Raw genomic sequence first — 21,333 nt, 5'->3', positions numbered from 1 at the left:
TAAATACTAGTGGGTTCTTAACTGCTGAGTCACAATGGGAACTCCTTCTGTCTTTTCATTTTTGATGTCTAGTGTTAATAATACATATAATATATACAGTGTTTTGCATCATATAAGACAATATTGATATAGGTATTGACATATAGTTCATCTCATAAAAACATGTAAATTTACAGTATTGATATATACAGCACAGTACTGTAAATATATTTTCTCTTCCTTACGATTTACTTAATAACATTTTCTTTGCACTGTCAAATCCACTCTCTCTGACTTCTGCTTTCACATCACATCACCTTCTTTCTTATAAAGACCCTTGAAATGGGCCCACCTGGATAATCTTATGTCAAGACTTTTTGAGTATTTTCTCTGTGGCATTTTCTTAATTTCTTGTTTCATTTCATTCTATATTTCTTATATCATTCCTTTGTCAGATATAAGACTGGGATTACTTTCTCCTACTCTTTTGTTTGGCTATTCATTTCTTAAAGATTTTTTAAAGAGACAGAGGATTAAGACGGAATAGAAGGACTGGAGCTCAACTTCTTTCCTAAAAACAACAAAATTCACAACGGAAAGCTGAGCAATCCCCACCCAAGTGGACCAGAAACCTTAAAAAAATACCCTACTCCAGAAGAGAAAGAGGAGGCCACATCAATAGGTAGGAGGGGCGATTTCACGATATAAACAACCCCATACCTCCTGGTGGGAAGCTCCACAGACTGAAAACTAACTGGTTCACAGAGAGAGACTCACCTACAGGAGTGAGAGTTCTGAGTCCCACATCAAACCCTCACGTGTGGGGATCTGGCACTGGGAGAAAGAGCCCCTGGAGCATCCGGCATTGAAGGCCAGTGGGGCTTGTGTACAGGAGCTCCACAGGACTGGGGGAAACAGAGACCCCATTCTTAAAAGGCGCACACAGACTTTCATGTGCACCAGGTCCCAGGGCAGAGAAAGGGCTCCATAGGAATCTGGGTCAAACCTGACTGCAGTTCATGGAGGAGATCCTGGGAAAAAGGGGTCAATATGGCTTGTTGTGAGGGAGAGACATTGAAGGCAAAGCTCTTGGGAATATTCAGCAGCTGCCTTTCTCTGGAGGTGGCCATTTGGGGAAAATCTGGTCCCACCTGTCAGTCAGTGCTGAGAAGCCTCAGGGCAAACAACCATCCAAGTGGGATCACAGCCTCGCCCCTCAGTAAACAGGCTACCTAAAGACCCCCCAGGCAAACAGCTGCCTCTAATCCCATCCAGAGACTAAGCCCCACCCACCAGAGGGATAGGAATCAGCTCCACCTACCAGTGGGCAGGCATCAGCCCCTCCCATCAGGAAGCCTACAGCAAGCCCCCATACTGACTTCAGCCACAAGGGGGGCAGACACCAGAAGTAAGAGAGGCTACAACCCTATTATCGGTAAAAAGGTCACCACACCAAAAACCTATAAAAATGAAAAGACAGAGAACTACAACTCAGATGAGGGAGAAAGGAAAAACCCAAGAGAATCAGCTAAGCAATGAGGAGATTCTCAGCCTTCAGGAAAAAGACTTTAGACTGTTGATGCTGAAGATGATGCAAGACATTGGAAATAAACTGGAGGCAAAGATGGGTAACTTATAGGAAACAATGACCAAAGAGATAAAAGATATAAAACTTAAGAAGAGATGCAAAATATAATAACTGAAATACAAAACTCATTAGAAGCAGCCAACAGCAGAATACAGGAGGCAGAAGAACGAATAAGCGAGGTGGAGGACAGATTAGTGGAAATTACAGATGTAGAACAGAAAAGAGAAAAAAGATTGAAAACAAATGAAGAGAGTCTCAGAGAACTCTGGGACAACGTGAAACGCAAAAACATCTGTATTACAGGGGTGCCAGAAGGAGAAGAGAGAGAGAAGGGGACAGAAAAAATATTCCAAGAGGTAATAGCCGAAAACTTCCCTCACATGGGAAAAGAACCACTCACTCAAATCCAGGAAGCACAACGAGTACCATATAAAATAAACTCAAGGAGGAAGACACTGAGACACATATTAATCAAACTGACCAAAATTAAAGACAAAGAGAAAATCTTGAAAGCAGCTAGGGAAAAGAAACAAGTAACATACAGGGAATCCCGATTCGGTTATTGGAAGATTTTTCAGCAGAAACTCTGCAGGCCAGAAGGGAGTGGCATGATATACTTAACATGATGAAAGGAAAAAACCTCCAACCAAGATTACTTTACCCAGCAAGGCCCTCATTCAGATTTGAAGGAGAATCAAAACCTTCACAGATAAGCAAAAGTTGAGAGAATTCAGCAACACTTAACCAGCCTTACAACAAATACTAAAGGAACTTCTCTAGGCAGAAAAGAAAAGACAGCAACAGGAAACAAAAATTCCACAAATGACAAGGCTCACCAGTAAAGGTATATATGCAGTAAAGATACAAAATCACCCATGTACAATTACACCTCCAAAATCAGAAATCATGAGAAGAGGTGGGTACAAATGCAGGACACTGGAGATGAACTTGCAATTATGAGAACAACAACTTAAACCATCTCATATACATGTAGACTCTTATATCAAAACTTCAGAATAACTGCCAACCAAAATCTACAACTGATACACAAACAAGGAATTTCTGAAGAAGAAATATATCTCATAGTAAATAAGTTCAGAATCCACTATGAAGGGGTCATCTGACATCATTCTTGGAATGCTGAAGTCTCCTTAGAACTGATTCTGTTTTCCTCTCCATCAAAGAATTTATGATGATTATAATTAAATAATGCAACTGTACAATTAAACAATATAGTTCTACAATTGTATCTTTAATAACCATTTCTCTCCATGGTACAATGTAAAGTCTATAATGTCTTGTTTATCACATCACCTAGAATGGTGTAATGCCTTTATTGAAGAATCAATAAGATGTAACAAATTGTGAGGACATATTTATATAGTTACACTGTTTTTTAACCAATTTATGCATTTTATATTTTACTTCTTTTCAGAAGGTGTATTATTTTTGTTATTCTTACCAGTTAAGTTATTCTTTTTATTATGCTATAATAAAATATTTAATGGTATATAAGGCTTTCTTCCTTATAAATTTTAGTTGCATAATATACAAAATTTTAATATAATGCTAATTTTTAAAGAAAAATTGAAATGTAATAAATAATACTAAATAGTAAAGATGAAAGCCATACAAAATGGGTAAAGTATAGAATAAATTTCCTATTTGTCTCAGCATATTTTCCATTCCACTTCTCCAGAGGGAGTCACTTAATCTGTTTCTTAAGATCCATGATATAATAATCTGTATGAATGTAATTGTTTAAATATACGTATTTTATTTTGCAAAAAAAAAAAAGATGTCTTTTAAAAGAGCAGAAGTTTGGGTTCTCGTCGTGGCGCAGTGGTTAACGAATCCGACTAGGAACCATGAGGTTGGGGGTCCAGTCCCTGGCCTTGCTCAGTGGGTTAACTATCCGGCGTTGCCGTGAGCTGTGGTGTAGGTCACAGACGCGGCTTGGATCCTGAGTTGCTGTGGCTCTGGTGTAGGCTGGTGGCTACAGCTCCGATTAGATGCCTAGCCTGGGAACCTCCATATCCTGAGGGAGCAGCCCAAGAAATGGCAAAAAGACAAATAAATTAATAAATAATAAATAAAAGAGCAGAAGTTTTTAATCATGATAGTCTACTTTATACAGTTTTCTTTTATAGTATCTGTCCAGGATCCTGTCTAGGAAATTTAAGCTACATCCAGATGCAAAAATACCTATGTTTTCTACTAAAGGTTTGTAGTTTTATCTGTTACTTGTAGGCCTCATCTCAAATTAATATTGGTGTACAGTATGAAATAAAGTTTAGATTCATTTTCAAAAAGATGTCCAATTTTTTTAGCACCACTTACTGAACAGACTTTCCTTTCTCCAGTTGAATGGTTGCTGCCTTTATTAAAAAAAAAAAAAATTCAGGTGTTACCGTCGTGGCGCAGTGGTTAACGAATCCGACTAGGAACCAGGAGGTTGTGGATTCGATCCCCGCCCTTGCTCAGTGGGTTAACGATCCGGCGTTGCCGTGAGCTGTGGTGTAGGTTGCAGACGCGGCTCGGATCCGCGTTGCTGTGGCTCTGGTGTAGGCCGGGCTACAGCTCCGATTCGACCCCTAGCCTGGGAACCTCCATATGCTGAGGGAGCGGCCCAAGAAATGGCAAAAAAAAAAAAAAACCAGTCATACAAGTGTGGGTCTATTTCTTAGTTCTCTATTCTATTGTTGCTGTATTTGTCTTTCCTTATGCCAAATTCTCTATTTGCTTTTGCTGTTGTATTTTGTCTTCCCCTATGCCAAGAGTATACTAGCTTGATACTGTAGCTTTATATGAAATCTTGAAGTCAAACAGTATGTCTTCCAACTTTGTTCTTTTTTTTTTTTTTCAAAATTATTTTGGTTTTTGTAGCATGCATATGCTTTCTTTGCTTTTGGGTAAGTAATTAGGAATGAAATTGTTGCACCACTGGATAGGTAGTTTGATTTTCTAAGAAAGTGCTAGTGGTTCCACAGTCTCACCAACATTTGGTGGTACAGCCAGCCAGTCTTGCTAATTTCAGCCATCTAGTAGGACTGTAGTGGTATTATTAAAAGTGGACCTTTTAATAGTCCTTTGCATTTCCATATAAGTGGAATATAAAAATTTAAAAAAAAGGAATTATGACTGAGACAACACTGAATTTACAGAATTCATGATATATCACTTGATATTTTAGTAGGTCTATTTTCTCTTGCAATGGTGTGTATTTTGTGTTGTTAATTTACTTCTAAGTATTTTGTGGTTTTTTTTTTTTTTTGCCTTTTCTAGGGCTGCTCCTGTGGCATATGGAGGTTCCCAGGTCTAATCGGAGCTGTAGCCATGGGTGTACACCAGAGCCACAGCAACACCAGATCTGAGCCACATCTGCAATGTACACCACAGCTCACAGCAACGCCGGATCGTTTAACCCACTGAGCGAGGCCAGGGATCGAACCCACAGCCTCATGGTTCCTGGTCAGATTCATTAACCACTGTGCCACAACGGGAACTCCTATTTTGTGTTTTTTAATACTACTGTAAATAAGACTGCTTTTAAAATTTCTTTATCCAATTGTTTGCTCCTCATACATTTTTGTACTCTGTTAAATTTACTTAACAGTGTTAGCGACTGATTTGTAATCTGTTTTCCTTTCTGATCTTTATACTTTTTTTTTCCCTCCTGGTCTTATTTTACTGGCTAGGAGCCCGAGCATAATCATAATGTTTGACACAAGTGTTTTGTTCTGTTTTAGGGCCACACCTACAGCATATGGAAGTTCTCAGGCTAGGGGTCAAACTGGAGCTGCAGTTTGGCCCATACCACAGCCACAGCAACCAAGGATCCGAGCTGCATCTGTGACCTACATCACAGCTCATAGCAATGCTGGATTCTTAACCCACTGAGTGAGGCCAGGGATCAAGCCCGCAATCTCATGGATACTAGTTGGGCTGGTTCATTACTGCTGAACCACAATGGGAACTCTGACACAAGTTTTAAAATAGAAGTCCTAAACTTAAGAGTTTTGGCACAGCAAAGGAAACCCTAAACAAAATGAAAAGACAACACACAGATTGGGAGAAAATATTTGTAAATGAATCGACTGACAAGGGATTAATCTCCAAAATTTATAAACACCTCCTATAACTCAATACCAAAAAGACATACAACCCTATCAAAAAATGGGCAGAAGATCTTAACAAACAGTTCTCCCAAGAAGACATATAGGTGGCCAAAAAACACATGAGAAGATGTTCAACATCACTAATTATTACAGAAATGCAAATCAAAACTACTATTAGGTACCACCTTACACCAGCCAGAATGACCATCATCAAAAGGTTTACAAACAATAAATGCTGGAGAGTTGTGAGAAAAGGGAACCCTATTGCACTGTTAGTAGGACTATAAACTGGTGCAACCACTATGAAAAACAGTATGGAGATTCCTCAAAAAACTAAGAATAGAATTACTATTTGATTCATCAATCCCACTCCTGGGCATCTATCCAGAGAAAACCATGACTAGAAAACATACATGTACTCCAATGTTCACTGCAGCTCTATACACAATAGCCAAGACAAGGAAGCAACCTAAATGTCCATCAACAGAGGAGTGGATAAAGAAGATGGACTATTACTTGGCCATAAAAAGGAATGAAATAATGGCATTTGCAGCAACATGGATGGACCTAGAAAGTATCATGCTAAGTGAAGTTGGTCAGACAGTGAGACACCAACATCATATGCTATCACTTACATGCAGAATCTAAAAAAAAAGGATACATGAACTTCTTAGCAGCACAGATACTGGCTCACGGACTTTGAAAAACTTACGGTTTCCAAAGGAGACAGGTTCGGGGAAGTGGGGGCAGATGGGCTGGGGGTTTGGGTTTGCTATAAAATTGGGTTGTGATGATTGCTGTACATCTATCAATATAATAAAGTCATTCAGTTAAAAAAATAGAAATCCTTACCTAGCACTTTCCTTTAAAGAGAAAGCATTTAATAGGTATGATATTAGCTGTAGGTTTTTAAAAGACATCTTTTACCAGATTGAGGAAGTTTTCTTCTATTCCTAATTTGTTTAGATGGATATCTGCAAAGTTATAGAGTTAAGAAAGGGTATGGAAGTTTCAAAGTAAGGGGAATGAAAAGGTATAAAAAGTAGAAAGACAAATGAGTCTAGTCATAAAAGACATGCTAAGGAATTTGACTTTAGGCTGTCTTTTTTTTTTGTCTTTTTGCCATTTCTTGGGCCACTCCTGCGGCATATGGAGGTTCCCAGGCTAGGGGTCTAATCAGAGCCGTAGCCACTGGCCTACACCAGAGCCACAGCAACGCAGGATCCCAGCCACGTCAGCAACCTACACTACAGCTCACAGCAACGCCAGATCCTTAACCCACTGAGCAAGGCCAGGGATCGAACCCGCAACCTCATGGTTCCTAGTCGAATTGGTTAACCACTGAGCCACAACGGGAACTCCTAGGCTGTCTTAAATTGATAGAAGCATTAAAGCAGGTATATGGTGTGATCAAATCTGTAATTTATAAAGATTACTATGACTCAAGTGAAGAAACTGAAGATAAATTTGGAAACTATTACAGTTATCAGACACTGACCTTAGAAATCTAAAAAAAAAATGTTTTTCTTAAATTGACCTATCAATAGATACAGTCTTTATAAGAAAATGTGCCCTGCCCCAAAGAGAGTCAACCGTAACTTCCACTGAAGTTTAAACCCACTTTTACAAGAATGCCACTATTATTTTTTGAAAAAAAAGAATGTACAGTAGCAAACATCATAGTCAATGATGAAATGTTAATTTAAAATATTCCCTGGGAGTCAGGGACAAGATAGGAAGATGACAAATCAGAGGGAAAAAAGGAAGTAGAAATTAAAGGTCAAAGTCTATAACAGAGTAGTCAATGAATTTCTTCTACCTGCCCTTCAAGACTCATTCAAATGTCACCTCGACTGTTAGGGCTTCCTTATCTCTAACATGGAATTATTTCATGATCTCTTCTGTACTTTACCAAGAACTGCCTATCTCTTGCTAGCGCACTTTAATTACCTGTGAATGTGTTTGTCTCTTTCAGTAGACCAGACTAGGAACACCTAGAAGCAAGAATTATTGTATGAACTCCATATCCCCAGATCTGGCATATGTAATCACTTAATAATGTTGAATGAACGAGCTAAATAAATGAAAAGATAAAATCTATGATTATTAGTCATTTTTTTTTGGATCCACTGCTGTAATTAATTTTTAAAATATAAAATATTTTTCCAAAGAAAGTAACAAGTTATATTTCAAAGAAATATACCAAAGCAGTTTTATAAATGATATCAGGTTCCTTCTTGTGCTGCCATAAAAAAAGCTGTGTGAGTGGAGTGATGGGAGACTTACTTTCTGCAGTTTGCATTATTATTTCATCAAGCTCTTTTTCCAGTTTCTCATAAATGTCTAGCCTTGCCTGATGTTCAGAGTTCTGTGCTTGAAGTTCAGTAATGCGTTTTTCAGAAGAGGACTGGAGACCATAAAATTCTTTAGTTAAAACCTAATAGTGGAAGAAAAATAATTGCAATGGCAGAATTAAATAGGTTAACAGTTAAGACAAAAACATGAAACAAAAACTATTTTTTAAAAACGATTTAGACATGAAGAAAAAGTAGCTCAATTAAGATGGCAGAGGAGGTAAAATACATTTATTTCTGAAGAAAATAATTCATTGGTTTTTAACTGAAAATTATGAAGCACTTTAGTATATACATTGAAAAACACTTTAGGAGTTTCCGTCGGGGGTGGCTCAATGGTAATGAACCCGGCCAATATCCACGAGGATGCAGGTTCAATCTCTGGCCTCACTCAGTGGGTTAAGTATCTGGCATTGTTGTGAGCTGTGGTATAGGTTACAGATGAGGCTTGGATCCAGTTATTGCTGTGGCTGTGGCATAAGCCAGCAGCTGCAGCTCCGATTTGACTCTATATATGCCTGGGAACTTATATATGCCTCAGGTACAGCCTTAAAAAGAAAAAAAGAAAAAGAAAAAAAAAAAAAACAACTTTAAAACTGAGAAATAGTTACAGGAGTAACATTAGCATTTGATTGTTAGAATTCAGGAAATGCAATAATACTATCCTCACCTAGGTGGAGGTTATTTATCTGGTGATCTCAGTTATTTGAGCAAAGCTTACAAAGCTGTGTGAAAAAATTATATACTTATAATGAGTCCTTCAGTTTTCCACCAGAGCTGATTTCACTTACCCTCACCATGGTTTTAATAAGATTTTTGGTTTGCTGAACAATCATAAATTCAAAGCAGCCGTCAAAATGTAAGTGTGAAGTGCTACATGGGGCAATATCAGAAAATGCCTTTGTATAGAAAGAAAGGATAAACAAATCATTAAGAAGAAAAACAAAAGGCATGGAAATTGGTGCTGTTTTGTGTAAGAACAAAAATCCTTTATTTTCTTATGGTAACTCATTGAAGGAATCACTATGGTGACAATAATGATTTCACTAAAAAAGGAGACATTTCTAGTGACAAAGGAATGTTTTAATGCTTAAATTAAATTGCAATCACCTAGAAAGTTTACTTACTAATACAGACTAAATTATGGGGTGGTATTACATTTATTTCCTAACACAATGTAAGTCATGTAGCATTTCTTGAGAAGGAAGAGAATATTATGGTAAGAATAGGGTTTGGAGCCAGAAAGATCTGGATTTCAATCCTGGCTTTGACACTTGTGTACTGTAATTCTAGATAATTATTCTTTCCAGGCCCACTTCAGAATATTGTTGGAAGGACTAAACAAGAGGATAAATTCACAGTGCTTAGCAGAATCCTTGGAACATAGTAAGTGTTGAAGAATACTATTCCTACCACAGGAAAGATAATTACGAGAACTTTGTATTAAATGATTCATAGAAATGAGATGCACTCATTTAATTATCCTGAATTCTCGATTATGAAACAATTTTGAAGAAAACTTACTTTCTCCAGTGACACAAGGTTCACCTTAAGTGTATGTAATTGTGTGCTTCCTATGTTGCAGAGAAAGATGTGGAAGATATATTTACGGTTTTTAACAAGCAGAAATTTGGATTTAATTTTCTTTAATCTACTCCATCTCATTTTCTTCTGTTATTTCCACTAACACACGCTACACTCCCCCCCCCCCAAATAAACTATACATTATTCCTCACCCTCCAAATACATTCCTTCGAAGGGTGCAGAAAAAAACAACATAGGAATGATATCTGTAGGATGATTTCAAGTGTCTTTGATTGGGTCAGAAAAAGAAAATTCATGTTTTAGCATCCTTTATTCTTGCTGGCTAGAGATACATTTTCTAGAGACTTAATTTATTGTAACAAAAATCACTGCTCAGTGAAACAATCTGGGGCTTTCATAGAGGTATGTTGAGTTGTATGGAGTTGTATCTTTTCATAGAGTTATATTGGGATGTAACTTATAAAGAATCTGGTGGCTGGAGTTCCTGTTGTGGCTCAGTGGTTAATGAACCCGACTACGATCCATGAGGATGCGAGTTCAATCCTTGGCCTCGCTCAGTGGGTTAAGGATACAGTGTTGCTGTGAGCTTGGATCTGGCATTGTTGTGGCTGTGGTGTAGGCTGGCAGCTGTAGCTCTGACTGGACCCTAGCCTGGGAACCTTCATATGCTGCGGATGCGGCCCTAAAAAGACAAAAAAAAAAAAAAAAAAAAAAATAATCTGGTGACTGATGACATTTATTAATTTCATCGTCAAAAGAGAGGATCAGTAAGGACAGTGTTAAATGGCAATTGCCACAATACAACTGCTACCTTTCATTTGTACCCCACTTTCCCCAACAAAAATACCGCAAAGAATGGATACCTAAAGAATCAAAATGTCAAAGATGAGATATTTCACAAAATACTAATTTAAGAAGAGATTTAAAAGCGGTGTTAAATTGAGAGATACAATTTAAAATTCTCATTCATAGCATAGTTTCATAGGAAACTTTCTGATTTGGGGAGTCTTCCAACACAGTACCCATGGTGGCGAATTCTCTTTTACTATGGATTTGTCTGAGTGGCTGCTATGTGTTACAGTTTCTGAAAGCCACAGAAGAACCTGAATACTGGACCAATGGAAGACCATTAACATTAAAGAATCTTTTGGAAAAACCAGTTTATGAACATTTGAGTGTAAACATGAATGCAAAAATAGGTAAACTACTTTTGGGAATCCATTAAATATCAAGCACTCACAGTGGGTATTTCCTTTCTTTAAAAAACATAATGATAACATAAAACATAAAATTATATAGATAACACATGTATAAAATGAATGATAATATAAAATTCTAGGTCAATAATTGCTTTAAAAAGAGACAGAAATATAAAGCCAGGGTTTCAGAAGTTTGTGGCAAGTTATAATTAAGAAAAATAAAATAAATTGTCCCCAAGTTATAAATCAATGAGAATACTGGGTAAAAGTCACAGAAAAGTACATAATTATAACCATCTTTACCCTTCATGAAATTATTTCTCTCTAAATTTACTATAAATAACAATTGTCTAAGATACTTTCTACTACTTCAGAAAAATGGATTCTGACAATGGTACTAGCACTCATCAATCCATTCATTAACTCATTAAATAATTTAAAAAAATTTTTTTGGTCTTTTCTAGGGCCACACCCACTGCACATGGAGGTTCCCAGGCTAGGGGTCCAATTGGAGCTGTATTCGCTAGCCTATGCCACAGCCATGGCAATGCAGGATCCCAGCCAAGTCTGCAACCTACACCACAGCTCACTGGCAATACCGGGTCCTTAAGCCACTGAGCGAGACAGGGGATCAAACCTGCAACCTCATGGTTCCTAGTCGTGTTCGTTAACCACTGAGCCACTAGGGGAACTCCCCGCATTAAATAACTATTGAGCATTCATCACGAGTGAGGGACCATGTTAGACATTGGTGACATAATAATAAATGAATAGTCCTTGTCCTCTCAAATATCCTAGTTTAACAGAGGAGATATTGCAAAGAAATTCCCCTAAAACCTCAGTTTTATCAACCAGAATTTTTAGAATCATAATAATTTTTACAAAGGTATTTCTCTCTCTCTCTCTTTTTTTTTTTTGTCTTTTTGCATTTTCTTGAGCCACTCCCATGGCATATGGAGGTTCCCAGGCTAGGGGTCCAATCGGAGCTGTAGCCACCTGCCTACGCCAGAGCCACTGCAACTCGGGATCCGAGCCGAGTCTGTGACCTGCACCACAGCTCACGGCAACGCCGGATCCTTAACCCACTGAGTAAGGCCAGGGATTGAACCTGCAACCTCATGGTTCCTAGTCGGATTCGTTAACCACTGTGCCACCATGGGAACTCCCACAAAGGTATTTCTCCATATGTGATCTTTACACGAGAGAATACAATTACTAGTTACCTGCATCCACAGGCCAAGTGGGTAGGTCTATGGGAGTGTGGCTTTCATACTGCACATTGTAACCTTTAGGAGGTCATGAATTCAAGTTAAATTGCCACCAGCTAAAAATTACAGAATAGAATAGTCTAGAAAATATCAGCACTGTATGTTGTAACGTACTAGTGAGTGAAATATGTTTCTACCTTCCTAAATATAATCCCACCCCATCCTCCCATCCCAAAACATATTCTTTTTTTTTTTTTTTTTTTGTCTTTTGTCTTTTTGTTGTTGTTGTTGCTATCTCTTGGGCCGCTTCCATGGCATATGGAGGTTCCCAGGCTAGGGGTCGAATCGGAGCTGTAGCCACCGGCCTACGCCAGAGCCACAGCAACGCGGCATCCGAGCCGCGTCTGCAACCTACACCACAGCTCACGGCAACGCCGGATCGTTAACCCACTGAGCAAGGGGCAGGTACCGAACCCGCAACCTCATGGTTCCTAGTCGGATTCGTTAACCATTGCGCCACGACGGGAACTCCTAAAACATATTCTTAATCATAGCCATCTGATGCGAAAAGAAAAAGAAACTGCTAGGAGTTATCAAATTTAAACCATGAAATCATAACTTTGTAAAAGAAGAATACCAAATCAGAGCTCATTTAACTGAATATGTGTGGGAGAACTGGCCACAAAGATTATGACTGTAGCGGTTTCCCAAAGAAGGTATCTGAAAGTTTCAAATGACAAACACTGGTTTGCTTAGAAGTAGGCACCATCTACAATTTTTACTTATGTTTCTTTAAATATGTGTGTTTAACATAGTTTTTAATTTTTTCCCTAAGGCTTTATCTTCCATGAGACTCTATCTTATTAATCTTAGATTTATTTACCAGAGTACTTCTCAGAAATGTAATCTCTTAAAGATTATTGTAATGAATACTTACATCAGTAGCTAATTAATCAGGTTAATGATATTATAGCATCACTCATTTAATGTTTTTAATAAGCATTTCCCCGATTCTAAAACACTCAAGAATGTGTTGTATGTAATTATATAATGTATGAATAGAGAAAAAATATATAATTGTTAATATACTAATGGAAAACTGTTTATTGTTGGACATTCAAGATACTTCCAATTTTTACTATAATAAATAATGTGATGTATACAAAGAATACCAAGTTTTATAAGCATCTTTTAACATTTCTTTTGGTAAACTCCTTTAACTGAAATTACTGGGTCAGTTTTTTAAGGACTTGAACTCAGATTACCATATTGTTCTCCAGAAGGGATGTTCCATTTTCTTACTACATGAGATTTCTCATTTAAGGGTATTCTTGCCAACACTTTATTTTGAAATATTTTCTGCTTTTCAGGGCCCTAACTGCAGCATATAGGTTTCCAGTCTAGGGGTTGAATCAGAGCTACAGCTGCCAGCCTGCTCCACAGCAACATGGGATCTGAGCTTCATCTTCGACATACACCACAGCTCACAGCAATGCCAGATCACCAACCCACTGAGGGGGGCCAGGAATCAAACCCGATGGATACTATTTGGATTCGTTTCCACTGCACCACAATGGGAACTCCGTCAGTACCTTAAAAACAACCAAAAGGAGTTCCCTTGCGGTGCAGCAAGTAAAGGATCTGGTGCTGTCACTCCGGTGTCTCAGGTCACTACTGTGGCACAGCTTTGATCTCTGTCCTGGGAACTTGCAATGCCGTGGGCATGGTCAAAGAGTAAAAATTTAAATAAAAACAACAAGCAGACAATTTGCATTTCTTTTCTTAGACAAGGTCCATTCCTTCTTCCCATTTATTTATCTAAAAGAGGAAGGTATGTCCTCTTGATTAGAGATTTTTACAAATTAAGGACATAGGTTCTTCCATATACATAACACAAACATTATTTATAAAGCTCAATATGCTATTACAGATCTTGTACTTATGTAGTTTACATTCTGCATTAATTTTAAAAGAAAAACTTGTATATATATACCTCCAATTTTTTCTGATATTTTTCACATTCCAACTGACACTGTGTGAGATTCCTTGCAGTTTCCTCTTGTATAAGCTGAGCACGCTCACTTTCAAAAGATTTTAATTTACTTTGATGGAGAAATTCCGTTACTTTGCTTTCTGTACTAAGTTGTAGTTCTCTGTACCTGAAAGAAGCAGAATGGTTGTGAAACACTAAAGAAATTTTGATTTATATAAACATTACTTCTACTTTTTTCACATCCCCATATTATAATGCAGTTAATAACTTTTATTTATTCAGCAAAGCTTTTGTAAATAATTTAGACAGGCCTATGAATGGAAATATGCTAAGTTCAGGGAACAAAACATACCAATTAAACTTCCTCTATTGCCCCTTATTTTCATTCTTTCCATTCCAAAGTAAGTATTGTCTATCTATCTATCTATTATTATTATTTTGTAGGACACTTAAAGTAAAAAATGGTAAGAGCAAGTTTTAGTTATATTGCTTAAAATGACTTAATTTCCATATATTTCATAGGCCTTCTTAAATCTATAGCATTGTTTCCAAATTCGCTGTTTCGCTTTAAGTCTAAATAATGCCAGATGGAGAAGAATGGCATGAAATATACACTGAACTGCACATTATTGAGATACCTGTAAAATAAATGTTTCAGTTAGTAAATATACATGTTTGAATGTTATAAGAAAGTGTAATGTGCAAAATACAAAGATAAATATGTAACTATAAGCATTCTATTACAACAGAGATAAGAAACATTCTCTTCATTCCATAGGTATAACTAGTAATAAAACATTTCCATTTAACATATAAATCAATGCATGTGGTAAATATGAAAATGGCTCAAGTTGACTAGGTTGTAACAGAAAGTAAAGACACATTATACCTTCTCAGGGAGCTATGATGAACCTAGTAAAATGCTGGATATTTACTAAAATCCATTTTTTTCAAATATATATTGAGCTAGCTGCCATGCCAGGTAAATATGTATACAATGGTAAACAAAATATGCTTCCCTCCCAATAAAGAACTTAGTTTTCTGAAAAAGACAGGCATGTAAACGTGAAAATTCAATGGTATATGATAAATGCTTAGCATGGTAATCCCCAGGTTTGATGGTCATATACAGGAGGAAGAGCCAACTCAGTTTGGGTAGGGGGTGTGTGTTTGTGTGCACACAGAGGAGGAGATATAAGGAGGGAAGTGTTCTAGGCAATAAAAACAAGAGTACGTCCTGGGCAGCGAAACAGAGAACATTGGAGTTCCCGTCGTGGCTCAGTGGTTAACGAATCCCACTAGGAACCATGAGGTTGTGGGGTTCGATCCTTGGCGTTGCCGTGAGCTGTGGTGTAGGTTGCAGACGTGGCTTGCATCCTGTGTTGCTGTAGCTCTGGTGTAGGCTTGGCAGCTACTGCTCCGATTCGACCCCTAGCCTGGGAGCCTCCATATGCCACGGGGGCGGCCCTAGAAAAGGCAAAAAGACAAAAAAAAAAAAAAAAAACCAAAACCAAAAACAGAGAACATAGCCTGTTTTATTCAACAGTATTTCATGTAATCCTTACAACAACTCTAATAGCTATTTTACAGATGAGGAACAAGAAGCTCAGAGAAGTAAAATAATTTATTTAACAAGAAGCTGGTAAATTCAGATGGGTCTCAAATCCAGCTATATTTGACTCTATCCACTGTTACATAATATTCCTTTTTTTTTTTTTTTTTTTTTTTTTTTTAAACTAGGGGCTGAATTAGAGCTGTAGCCACTGGCCTATGCCACAGCCACAGTAACACAGGATCCAAGCTGTGTTTGCGACCCACACCACAGCTCACGGCAACACAGGATCCTTAACCCAATGAGCAAGGCCAGGGATCGAACCCGCAACCTCATGGTTCTTAGTCGGATTTGTTAACCACTGAGCCATAACAGGAATTCCTGAAATAAATTCTTGATAAGTCATTTGGAATGTGATATTTATCTTTAAAATAATTTGTTTTGAAAAAGTTTGCCTTTTCATGGAGTCATGACACTGGTCTTTCTGAGCTTAATGCCAACTCCAAAAAGGAAATTAAAGACTTAGAGTTTGAGTTCCACTTGCTCCTCTTATTCATTACATGGCACTTGCAACTTACACTTAGCACTATTATTACTCCCCTATATTGAAAAGTTAACAATAGTTATCTCCTAGAAATCTGAGGAGAAGCTAAGTTTAGTAAATAAATACTTCAATAAACCAAATACTTTTAAAGGACTAATCTAGGAGGGAAGGGATAAATCAGGAGTTTGGGATTAACATACCCACCACTACTATGTATAAGCAGATAACCAACAAGGACCTACTGTATTTGGCATAGGGAACTACATTCAGTATTTTGTAATAGTCTAAGGAAAAAGAACCTGAAAAAGAATTGTAAGTGAATTATAACTGAATTGCTTTGCTGTATACCTGAAACTAATACAATAATGTAAATCAGCTATACTTCAATTAAGAAAAGGAAGAATGTATTTTCATGCTATTTATACAGTAAAAGAAAATCTGCCTGAAGTCATTTTGCCTTTGTAATAAGAGTTATTATTTTAATTTGTTAAATTGAACTGTGAAAATGCTGAAGAAACATCAGAGCTGCAAAAGTAGTTCCAGAGCGAGAAATGGATGACGACAAGGGCACGGCCTGTGAGTCTCAGGTAACTTCCTCCTATTTGTTTTGTGAATATAACCTGTCACATTTTACTTTGTTGACTCAGACTTTTCATCTTATCCTCTTAATGTGAACATCTTATTTGAACTAAGTCACTATTTTTTTTTTTTTTTTTTTTTTTGTCATTTATAAGGGCTGTAGCCATGGCATGTGGAGATTCCCAGGACAAGGACAGCATTGCAGCTGTAGCTGTCAGCCTACACCACAGCTCAAGGCAACACCAGATCCATAACCCACTGGGCGAGGCCAGGGATAGAACCTATGTCCTCATGGATACTAGCTGGGTTAGTTACCACTGAGTCACTAAGGGAACTCCTGAACTAAGTCACTATTATTCAAATGTTAACAAGTTTATGTTTGACATTTTAATTCAGTACAGTAACTTTAAGAGTACAGTAACTATAAAGTATAGTCAGAATTTCTAACTATACTCATCCCAAGGCCCCCAATTTGACCAGATCCTTATGCTCGCTGGGTTTTCAGTTTTCCTAAGACTCAGCCATAAATCACATACTATTTTAAAAACAGTAATATATTAAGTCCTAGAATGAACTGTTTTGTTTTTTTTTTTTCCTTTTTTCAGGGCCACACAGGAAGTATATGCAAGTTCCCATGCTAAGGGCTGAATCGGAGCTACAGCTGCTGGTGTACACCACAACCACAGCAAAGCTGGATCCAAGCAGTGTCTGTGACCTCCGCCACAGCTCAGGGGCAATGCCAGATCCTTAACTGACTAAGCGAGGCCAGGGATCGAATCCACGTCCTTTTGGATCCTAGTCTGGTTCATTAACTGCTAAACCACGAAGGGAACTCCTGAACTGTTTGTTCTTAAAGGAATATTCATTGCAACATATTTTTTGAGCTGGACACACAGGGAGAAATTTCACCTGTTAAAAGGTAGAACTCAGTAATTTGGTAGGGAACTACAGAGATGTTAATCCATACCACATGCTCTCAGCTCTGGTGAATTGAACTCCAAGGAGCATGGCATGCTCTACAACACTGAGAAATTACCACAGGGGAGACCTCAACATGGAATTCTGTTCTCAGAAATGGGAGAACTCATTTGAACAAGAGCACCAGACAAAACACAACAAGGACTTTCATAATAATACTTAGATCAGCAGTCTTTATAGATATATCATGTTGAAGGCTTGCTCATAAGACTCTAATGTATTAAGCTAAGCAATGTATATTTATTCCCATCTCTATCGATAAGGTTACCTTGAGTAAGAAGGTCAAAGACATCTACACTTATCAGCCTTTTACTTATTTTCTTTTTGTATTCCAATGGGAAATAACAACTGGTCTTTGAATTTTATCCACAAGATGTTCATGGCTTTGCTAATATTAAAACTGGATATTCATTCTGAACCCAATTATCTAATCTCATTTGATAGACAGACATCTAAGGCAAACTACCCCCAAAGCACAGTATTCAGAGGTGAGGTTCCTGTAATCACCAGGACCAATAATCAGCCCTTCCATTAAGAAATTCTGAGAGCCAGTCCAGGTTTTTGTTTTTTTTACCCTTTTCTAGGACCACTCCCATGGCATACGGAGGTTCCCAGGTTAGGGGTTTAATCGGAGCTGTAGCCACCGGCCTATGCCAGAGCCACAACAACAGGGGATCTGAGCCGTGTCTACGACCTACACCACAGCTCACGGCAATGCTGGATCCTTAACCCACTGAGCAAGGGCAGGGACCGAACCCGCAAACTCATGGCTCCTAGTTAGATTCGTTAACCACTGCGCCACGAGGGGAACTCCACCAGTCCAGGTTTGAAGTAAGGCAGTGAAGCAGTTGAGGCGAGGCACTTGTCTGTGTACAGAAGGGCAACTACGTATAGATAAAGAGCACAGGAAGTAAATCTGCACAAGGAACATGGGTAAAAGAAGCTAAGCAAAGTAACAGCATTTCCACTCACAGACAAGGGTTCAGGGAGGGATTTACAGTTGTCAGGCATCAGGCAGATTAATGGGTAGAGTTTTGAAAGGTTCTCTGGGTCGATACAGAGAAAATACTTGTGGGGTTTATAAAACACGTGAGAGCGTGTAGCCATGGCTGGACCACTAAATCCTTTGTGTGAGGAGTATAATTTAATTCTAAATTCTACAAGAAAATGGGGCATAGCCTGCTGATAAATTTTCTACATGTTAAAAACAAAACAAACAAACAAAAAAGGGCTTTGAAGCAGAGATGGGCCTGAGACTCCAGATAAGGATGGGAAAGTGAAGTTGACAAGGGCAAAAGTGGACATGGCTAATCATTCAAGAATCAACCCTGCTTGCATGGGGGGGACAGCAATCCCATTTTACTTTGGCGTTTCTGACTCTCCTTTCCTCTTATTCTTTTAATAAGGTCTCATTGAGGTGATGTTCAATTGCCTTTGAGTTATTCATTTTGCTTAAGCTGATAATTAATACACCCTTAACTATTCTTTGTGTCTGCTATTTCTAATTCTTAGGGAAGACAACTCATTTCTATTCTATTTACAGAGAATTTTGGTTGTGTTTCTAGACCTGTTCCACATGTATTTCTAGCCCTGTAGCACATGCTGAAAATGTTTCTGGATGAGTCACTGAGTGATAGTTAACCAAACCTTAAGATTCGCTCCTGCCAACTAAGAATTGAGGAAAAAAAAAAAAACCAAACCTCACATATACAAAAACCTGTTGGTTTGGATTTTCTGCTTCTGTAACTGAAGAAAAGCTAATCATCCTAGGTTAAAGATACTAAACCACTGATTTTTCAAATATCCTTAAAATTTTTTTCCTTGCTCTTAATAGTATATACCCCTCTATCCATATTTATTTATAGATCTATGTCTAATATTATAATAACTAGTACTTTACCAACTACATATTTGAGCATAGTGAGTATAAAGCACAAGACATTTAATAATTTTTACAAATGCATATTTGTATTCCCTCTTCAAAATGTGCTATTTTATATAGGACTAAATTTCCATGAACCAGAATATTTCATTCCTCAACACCTAATTATATAAAAATGTTTATTGCGAACATAAATGTGCTAGGTACTATTAGAAATCAGAGACCCACAAATAGCATCACTACTACTATTTTCATTTTTAAAAGTTTTATTGAAGTAAAGTTAATTTACAATGTTGTGATAATTTCTGCTGCATGAAAAAGTGACTCAGTTACACATATACACACATCCATTCTTTTTCAGATTCTTTCCCCAGATATGTTATCACAGAATATTGGGTAGAGTTTCCTCTGTGATATAGCAGGTCCCTGTTGGTGAGTAATTCCCTATATGATACCACCACTACTTAAAAAGGATTTCACATTGTAATCATGGGAGAAAGGCAAACAAACATAATGAGATATACTAAATAATAATAATAATAATAATAATAATAATAGAGTGAGGGAATAGAAAATGATAGAGCTATTAGTGGTGGTATTATTTTAAAGAGGTGGGCAGGGAAAGCATCTTTCTGTTAAGGTGATATTTGAGCAAGGATATGTATAGTAGGGTTTACTAAAACCTGTATTTTATTTTATTTTATTTTATTTTATTTTATTTTTGTCTTTTTGCTATTTCTTGGGCCGCTTCCGCAGCATATGGAGATTCCCAGGCTAGGGTCAAATCGGAGCTGTAGCCGCCGGCCTACGCCAGAGCCACAGCAACGCGGGATCTGAGCTGCGTCTGCAACCTACACCACAGCTCACGGTAACGCCAGATCGTTAACCCACTGAGCAAGGGCAGGGACCGAACCCGCAACCTCATGGTTCCTAGTCGGATTCTAAAACCTGTATTTTAGACACAGATGAGTAATTCAAGCAAAACCCTGTCTTCAAAGAGTTTGACTCCTGGAGAATAAAAAGGAGCTGGAATGATAAAGGAAGGAGCTATATTGGTTTTGGACTATAAAGGATTAAGATGGCAGAATAGAAGGACTGGAGCTCACTTCTCTCCAAAAAACAACAAAATTTACAACCAAATGTGGAGCAATCTTCAACCAAATGGACTGGAAACTTTCAGAAAGATATCCTACTCGAGAAGACAAAGAGGAGGCCACATCAAGAGGTAGGAGGGATGATTACATGATATAAGCAACCCCATATCTCCCGGGTGGGAAGTCCCACAGACTGGAAAGTAACTGTTTTGCAAGACTCACCTATAGGAGTGAGAGTTCTGAGTCCCATATCAAACTCCCATGTGTAGGGATCTGGCATTGGGAGAGAGAGCCCCTGGAGCATCTAGCATTGAAGGCCAGTGGGGCTTGTGTGCAGGAGCTCCACAGGACTGGGGGAAATGGAGAACCCATTCTTAAAAGGCACACACGGACTTTCACATGCACTGGGTCCCAGGGCAAAGCAAAGTCTCCATAGGAATCTGGGTCAAACCTGACTGCAGTTCTTGGAGGACATCCTGGGAAAACAGGGGTCAATGTAGCTGCTTGTGGGGAAAGGACATTGGAAGCAAAGCTCTTGGGAATATTCAGCAGCTTGCCGTTCTCTGGAGGTGGTCATTTGGGGAAAATCTGGTCCCACTCATCAGCACTGAGAAATGCCAGGTACAGCCCAACCCATCAGAAAACAGGCTGCCTAAAGACCCTCCAGGCACACAACCACCCCTAATCCCATCCAGAGACAAAGCCCCACCCACCAGAGGG

The 21,333-nt window shown here is 38.2% G+C and overlaps 1 protein-coding gene across 7 annotated transcripts in view; it reads right to left on the bottom strand.

Moving 5' to 3' along the window:
- PIBF1 (progesterone immunomodulatory binding factor 1) overlaps positions 1 to 21,333 on the bottom strand; it is a 286,663-nt gene that overhangs the window by 132,255 nt on the left and 133,075 nt on the right. For all 7 annotated transcript variants that reach the window (XM_021065663.1, XM_021065658.1, XM_021065659.1 and 4 more), the window contains exons 11-12: positions 13,985 to 14,150; positions 7,972 to 8,122 (exon numbers count right to left, since the gene is read on the bottom strand). In XM_021065663.1, coding sequence (XP_020921322.1) covers positions 7,972 to 8,122; positions 13,985 to 14,150 — 317 coding nt within the window. The remainder of the gene's footprint in view (positions 1 to 7,971; positions 8,123 to 13,984; positions 14,151 to 21,333) is intronic.

The sequence above is a fragment of the Sus scrofa genome, chromosome 11 (genome assembly GCF_000003025.6).
Source record: "Sus scrofa isolate TJ Tabasco breed Duroc chromosome 11, Sscrofa11.1, whole genome shotgun sequence".
Lineage (NCBI taxonomy): Eukaryota > Metazoa > Chordata > Mammalia > Artiodactyla > Suidae > Sus > Sus scrofa.
The sequence above is the reverse complement of the archived record's forward strand: the minus strand, read 5'-3'. Positions and strand labels throughout refer to the sequence as shown.